The 7,325-nt window shown below is 37.0% G+C and overlaps 1 protein-coding gene and 1 long non-coding RNA gene across 2 annotated transcripts; both read right to left on the bottom strand.

The window, feature by feature from the left end:
• Nucleotides 1-231: 231 nt before the first annotated feature.
• On the bottom strand, nucleotides 232-3,099 carry LOC133710078 (beta-amyrin 28-monooxygenase-like). Its single transcript, XM_062136055.1, has 3 exons — nucleotides 2,103-3,099; nucleotides 1,333-1,520; nucleotides 232-821 (listed from the first exon to the last, which is right to left on the bottom strand). Exons 1-3 carry the CDS (start codon nucleotides 3,064-3,066, stop codon nucleotides 516-518), a joined length of 1,458 nt encoding a protein of 485 aa, XP_061992039.1. The 5' UTR covers nucleotides 3,067-3,099; the 3' UTR covers nucleotides 232-515.
• A 1,881-nt stretch (nucleotides 3,100-4,980) lies between these two features.
• On the bottom strand, nucleotides 4,981-5,671 carry LOC133710079 (uncharacterized). Its single transcript, XR_009846513.1, has 2 exons — nucleotides 5,534-5,671; nucleotides 4,981-5,302 (listed from the first exon to the last, which is right to left on the bottom strand). It is a non-coding gene; the product is annotated as an uncharacterized LOC133710079 (long non-coding RNA).
• Between the last annotated feature and the right edge of the window lie 1,654 nt (nucleotides 5,672-7,325).

Genomic DNA, 7,325 nt, shown 5'->3' on the forward strand with positions numbered 1-7,325 from the left:
CAATAAATTTGTTATCATTGTGACAAGTAGAATTATTTTTTGTGTAACTTTAGTTCTATTAGGGATGATTACTCTACCTACGATATTTTTACAAGTCTATGAACAAATTGTTGCCAATCTCATAACTTGGTCCAATTATTTGTAAATAGTGTAAAAAGAATGTGGTAACTTTGTTGTCAATGTCGTAAATTTAGTTCAATATATAAGATTGTAGTTTTGATTCTATTATATGTAAAGTGAGTGTATGATAAACGTACATCTCAATACTATAGACAACTCATACAGTATACTACTGCATCTGGAAACTGTCTTTATGTGGATGAACATAATTAAGAGGAACATATTATATGAAAACCGGTAAAACGGAGTGTCATTGACTATAAGTCAAGCTTTTACGCCATAGAGTGGTGTTTATTATGCATATACGTATGTATATATACTTAATATCCATTATAAGGATGTCTAGATGCTTAATGCATGCAGCTCGCTCTACGTACGTACGTGCGTAGTACAACTTAAGCTTGACTGGGTTGAGCTTGGAGACGAACCTTCAGCCCATCAACTGGAAAGGGATTCATACCACCTGTGATCTTGCAATTAGGGTTCACAAGTTCCCATTTGAATCTTATAACAAGATGGTGCATAAAACTAAGAATTTGCAGACGAGCGTAGTCCTTTCCGGGGCAAATTCGAGGACCACTCCCGAATGGGATGTTTGTGTAAGGCGGAGGAGCTGCTTTCTCGAACCTTGTAGGGTCAAACTCTTCTGGCGCTGGAAAATATTCAGGGTTCATGGTTGTGGTGCTCACTGTCCAGTAGACCTAAAAATTGTATTGCAAATTAGCACAAAATGAATTGAGTACGTTATTAATGCATTCAACTATAAACCAACTAGCTAACCAATTAGGGCTAATATATATACTATGACGCACGACTTTAAATTCTTGATGTAGTGGAAATTGTGCTAAACGAGTGAATAACTGAGAGGTAGATTGCCAGCTCAAATATACTGGAACTTGCATATCCCAAAACTTGAAAGTGTGGCATGACTCGAGTTAACTATCAGATAATTTCTCACTATTTTACGTGCCTATTAAGATTCTAAAATCAGACCGCATATATATAAACGGATCCTACACATATCTGAACAAAAGCCAGAAAGGACATGCAATAATGCAGCAATATACATAGTTATAGATGAAGCGGTTGACCTTTCTAGCTAATTAACCAAATCATGAAAGCTAATTGATCTATATATATATATATATATATATATATATATATATATCATACTGTGTGAGTATCATCTTATATGTATAAGTCCTTACATACCTTCCATCCTTTAGGAATTGTATAACCTTGGTAAGTGAAGTCTGTTGCAGCCTCTCTAAATGTTCCCTGAAGAGGTGGTATGACCCTCATCGCCTCCAGGGCTACGTTCCACGAATACTTCATTTTATGCATATCATCCCAATTGAGTGCCTCGCCAGATTTTTTGGACTTCAAAATCTCCAGTTGTTCTGTTGGTGAAATAAGAACAAAATTAAACCTAAAATTAATAATTAATGCTTCATGTAACCCAGCAGCTGATAGACTAGTACACGCCAAATTATACATCGCAAACAAAAAAGATAATTATGTCTAACGTAAAGGTAAAGGTCAAATTTAACCACTGAAAATTGTACTTCCTATATTTGTCTCTAGCTACATAGGTCAACACTTATCAAGATACTGATCGATCCCATATATGTGATCTTGTGCCAGTTGCATGCATGACAGTTAGATTGTACGTTAAGAAACCTATTGATTTGTATGCAGCTAAAAACTGATAAATTAAAGACAAATGGAGACCAACCTTCCCTTGCCTATACAAACAAAATATGTAACATGTATATATAATCTATCAGTCCATAAAGATAATATAGTATTTTCGAGTGAAGTAATTAGCCTCCATATGTACACAAAGCTTCCATCATTTGAAGTTTTCAACTCATGTTTCATATAAAAAAGTTCAAAAGGTCTATTCCTTCGATTAACTGTATGGTTACTAGACAAGTTAATTAGACATCAAGCATATATGAGAAGAGAAAATAATGATTTACCAATTCGGACTTTGTCATATATGTCAGGTCTTTCGCCCAGGAACTTCACGATAAAAGTAGTAGTCATAGCTGGAGAGTTGAACGAAGCGGCCACATTCCCCATAATTTTATCAGCAATTTCATTCTCCGGCATGAACCTTCCGGTTGGGTCTGGCGTAGCAATCATATAAGACAAAAGATCATGCATTTTGTTTCCGGTAGACTCCATAACTTCTTTCTTCTCCTTAACAAACGACTGAATAATCTCCCTCGCAGCCGGCGCTGCTTTCATTGCTCGATGAAATGCAGTCCCCGGAATATTCACAGGAATAGTGTGAAGCGCCAGCATCATGGTGTCCATCAACTCCACAAGCTTACCAATACGACAACTGTCTTCCAGTCCCATGAAGAACTTGGCCGAGAGAGTCAAAACGAGTAGCTGCGTGAGGCGATGAGCCTCGACCACCTGTTTGCCATCCCAGTGCGTTTTCAGGTGGTCGAGAACCATGGAATCCATCGCTGCCATGTAGCCAACCAGGGCTTCGGCTCTCAGAAACCCCGGTGCCTGAGATACATGCTTTTCCATTTGTCTTGGCATGATGGTGGAAGCAGCTTTTTGGTATGAAGAACGAAAGAGCTTTTGCATTGAGTGAGGTCTCCATGCTGCAAAGAGCTTTTCTTCGTTGGAAGCCACAAATTTGTGACCGGCAGTGCCACATAACACCACGGTTCGCTCACCTAGTATCTTGGTTTTGAAGATTTTGGAGGAGTATTTCTTCATCCTATCCCCTACAAATTTTTCATGGTCATCGTGTAGGAAGGCAAAGGTTTCGCCGATAATCGGCCACCCAAAGCTGCCTGGGGGAAGATTAATGGATTTTTCATGGGATTTTGACTTGTAAGCAGAAAAAAGGAATGCAAGAGTAGTAGTAGTGAAGATGGCAAGTAGTGTAGACAAGAAAATGTAAAGGTTACTGTAATCCATGGTTGGATGACTGCTACTAATAAGTGATGAATAATATTACCTGGAAGTGGCTTCTTTATATAGAAGTCCGTTCTGCATGCTCCCTATTCCTCTTTCTTCCTAGCAAGCAATGGCCGAGCTAGTCCAAAATTTTTGGGTGGGGCCAATGGTATATTTTTTCTTAATTTTTTATATTATAATGTGTAGATACTTTGACCAATCAAATGATGAAGGTCTGGAGGGTCAAGGCCACCTCATTGCTGATGTCTTTGGTTAGAGTTTTCTTCTAAAAGAAACGAATTTTCACGTAGTCTCATCAAAGTCAATAATGAAGGTAATGTTTGTTTTCTTATAAAAAAAATTTTAAAAAATTGAAGGTGATGTAATATTACACCAGGTGTATAAATTTCAATTGATGAATGGGGCATCTGTTTCGCTTTCTATTATTAAAATGATTCCCAAATGCAAAAGGACGACAAGTTAGAGTATATAATAACCAAAATTAGGCTAGAAAGGACGACTAATGCAAATCGATCGAGGAACTTGATCTTAACCAGTGCCGACTGTGTGAAACTGTGAATTGTACGCAGTTTTTTTTAATGAATTGAATTGTTCGTAGTTGTTAAGTGATCAGTCTACACCGGAGTCTTTTAGGTACTTAATCTAGTAGCACGTTTATTCTTTGATTAGCAACAAAACAAGTCATACGGAACATCATTAAGGTGTATTCATTTAAGAATCTACAAGAGTTTTTTGTAATTTGAAAGTCTATAGGTATTCAATTGAGATTTTAAATAATCCTTTAAAATTTTAATGTATTCAATTAAGATTTAGAATTATCCATTCAAATCTGCAGATATTCAAAAGTATATGAATTTTTAAGGATTTCATTAAACGCTAGATTTTAGAAGATTTTATAGTGCTTTTTATACATATCAAAATTAAAAAACAATCCAATCACTTCCCAAGAGATTTTGATGGATTATTGGATTATTTCTCACTCAAAAAATGAAGAAGCTCTTCACCCAAAAAAAAAAAAAAAACAGCTCTCAATAGGCGACACTCATCAATTTTGTTTTAGACCTATCTTCCCACTATCCTCCTCTGCCTCTGCTTTCATCTAATAGTTTTTTTTTTATCACTATATCTGGAAGCCTTAATCCTTCTAGCTAATTAAGCTCACTTTCAATAGATATGAAATAAATTATGTCATTAGTTTACTACTTTATTTTTTGTGTAACATTTTGGCTGATTAGTTTTCTTTTATTATTCATATATCATTACACACAACATAAAGAATGGTAGAATGCTACACACACACACACACACTTTTTTGTCATTGATATAGCATTATAGTTGGATCCATACACCCATTGCTTTTAAAGAAGAAGAAAAATTAACCTACCAAAAATATCATAAGAACTTGTAAAATCAAAACAAATACCAGTAAATCAATCCATTTGAATCAATCAGAGTCCATATAGAATTTAAATAAGAGGTAATGACCATTAACTACAAATTCTCATATTTCTTTCCCGTGCGCAAAGGCTAGAGATCTGGTTCCCATGCGGTCACTGTTCATTTGCATTAAAGACATAAAGGATAGTTAAAGTTTTATGGAATTACGAAAATTGCCACGCACTATCACGATACATCAGCTCTCTCTCTCTCTCTCTCTCTCTCTCTCTCTCACGATACAACAAAATTTGTTTAAATCCGTTGTTTGTTAAACTTGTCAGACAACGGAGTTCTAGTGTTTTCTGTTGTGTGAGAGTCAATTAGAAAACTTATTTTTTGAACAAACCATTGTCTGATATATATGAGAGATCTGTTGTATGATCATTTAAACATCCATTTTACCTAATGAACAGTAGTGATCAAATGGAAATAAAATTTGATGCAAACAATCAAATGAACTAATAGTACTCCAACCCATATTTTAAACTTCAAAATACATTAGACCCACCAAGATACAATTCGTATTAGTCATTGTTCCACAAAATCATGAATCAGTGACAATTATTTGTTTAACATTGCATCAGGGGACAAAAACATTAGTGTGCTAGAATATGGGATGCTATGTTTAACATTGCATCAGAGCATATTCCTTAGCTTTCCATTCCAAGTGTCGATGCATTATTTCCTATGTTGTCATCAACAAATTTTGCTCCACCTCCAAGATCTGTATCATCTTCGAATTTGATGTCTCCAACGGTGGCTGCTCTCACACCACAGTTTATATGCAATGAGTACTAAACTGTTTGGTAACAGCAAATAAACAAAAAATCAGTTACGAGAAAATATAGGAGTAGATAAATGAAATCAAAATATAGTACTAGGCCATTTACTTTGAGGTTAGATGCAAATTTAAGTTATCAACTGAATTCTCTTTATAAAATTTTTACAAAGTTATATAAGTGAACAAGTTTGAAAACTAAAGCGTATATATGTAAATCATAGAAATGATTTCTAAGAGATACATAGTTACCTTCTGTACATGGAAATTTGTCCAGGCACGCTCTGGCTAATCTAGATTATGTGAAAATCAGCTTATTTATTAAGTGCATAAAGTGGAAAGAAAACAAATGACTACATCATTGAAGACTATTTAGTAGAAGCTTATGTGTTGTTTTTTTTTTTTGAATGAAGGCATAGCCATTAGAATATATAGTCGTCACAAGCCAGAATAGGCCGTTACATACCCTGTCGCTGCCATATACAGACAGACAAGAAGTTAGTGGTAGTACCCACAGTGGTACGTACATATAGTCCTACTCATTGTACAATCAAATACGTAGACATAGCAAATAACCTCCTTCGGTACTACTCCAGAGACGCTAAAGAGACATAGGGTGCACAAGAGTGCCTAGGTTCCTAAAACAAAGGAAATTATTGTAATTAGACACCTAATTAACATAGGGATGGGCCTAGGGCAAAAACCCTAGCCCAACTTATTCAGTTCAAGGCAGATCCAAAGAGGCCCATGCAAAAAGCCCTGCAAGCCTGACCGGGTCCAGGCCCAACCTTCATCTCCACACCCACCTGGCCATCGAAACAGTATCGGCGCCGCGCCTGCTCCGCCAAGATCCTGCTGCGACAAATCATCGCCACAACCCAGATCCCCCGGAAACACGCCGCCACACTTAGCATCACCACGACGCGCCCCAATCCAACCGCTTGCAATCCACGCCGCCACAGAAAGTGAACCCTTCCCGGTAGGTCGTTGATCCAGCAGCAAATCGAGGTCCTGATTCTGCCTACATAGCCACCGCATATAGAGATTTCAAGCCCAGCCCAAGCCAACCTGCAAAAAACCTCAAGCAAAACACCTCGAAAGGAGCTCCTCGAAACGATTCATGTCATCCCCGTCCGGCAGCAGACTGCGCGGCGTCGGCGAGGCCAAAGGCCGGCCAAGATGCCGGGGTCGCCACCGGACGAGAGCAATCTATTCGGACTAAGACTGCCGCCGCCCCTGGGGTTTTCTCTCTCGCTCCCGAAGAGAGAAAATTTTGTGAAATATTCGATAAACCATATCTTATGTGTTGTTTGGTATAGCAGAGCTTTTAAATACATCCCACTACATTAACAATTTAATCTAACATATAATTCTAATAGAATGATCTACTAAACACCACAAAATTACATATCTGGTACTCATTCCAGCAATTCATTACAGATGAATAAATTAATATTGTAAAAGAAATTTACTTTAACTGACAAATTCTTGATACATGTCTTCATGAGTGTAAAACAGTAAGTTGATATAGATTATAGAATGATATACTTCTGCAAGATTCAGTAAAAATAAAAACAAAAATCGAAACCAAATCTGATGAAGGATAGAAAACATACTAGCGGTTATCTCTGTTCTTAATCCATTCTAGAATAGAGCCATTGAGCAAGTTGCTTGTCAAATACCTATTCCGAAAGAAATCACAGCCATATTTTGTTGGTAATTATTACTTAACTAGTTAACTACAAAAGGTTGGTTACATGGGATAAAATTCCATGACAACAACAGAGAGAGAGAGAGAGAACAGGGGCATACCTCTATTGACACTACGACAAAGGTGGTTGTTCTCTTTTAGTGGATCAATTATAAGGAACAAACTCGTAAGTTTGTCTCACACCCCTTTGATGGTACACAGTTTCTAATAAACTCTTCACCTAGCAGTACATCATCCCCTCCATTATCTGGTACTTCAGCTTCAGAGAGAGAAGAAACTCAGAGACCAGGACAATACAAAAGAGCCATCCAACATTACAGGCACAAGAGATAT

This window comes from Rosa rugosa, chromosome 5 (assembly GCF_958449725.1).
Source record: "Rosa rugosa chromosome 5, drRosRugo1.1, whole genome shotgun sequence".
Taxonomy (NCBI): domain Eukaryota; kingdom Viridiplantae; phylum Streptophyta; class Magnoliopsida; order Rosales; family Rosaceae; genus Rosa; species Rosa rugosa.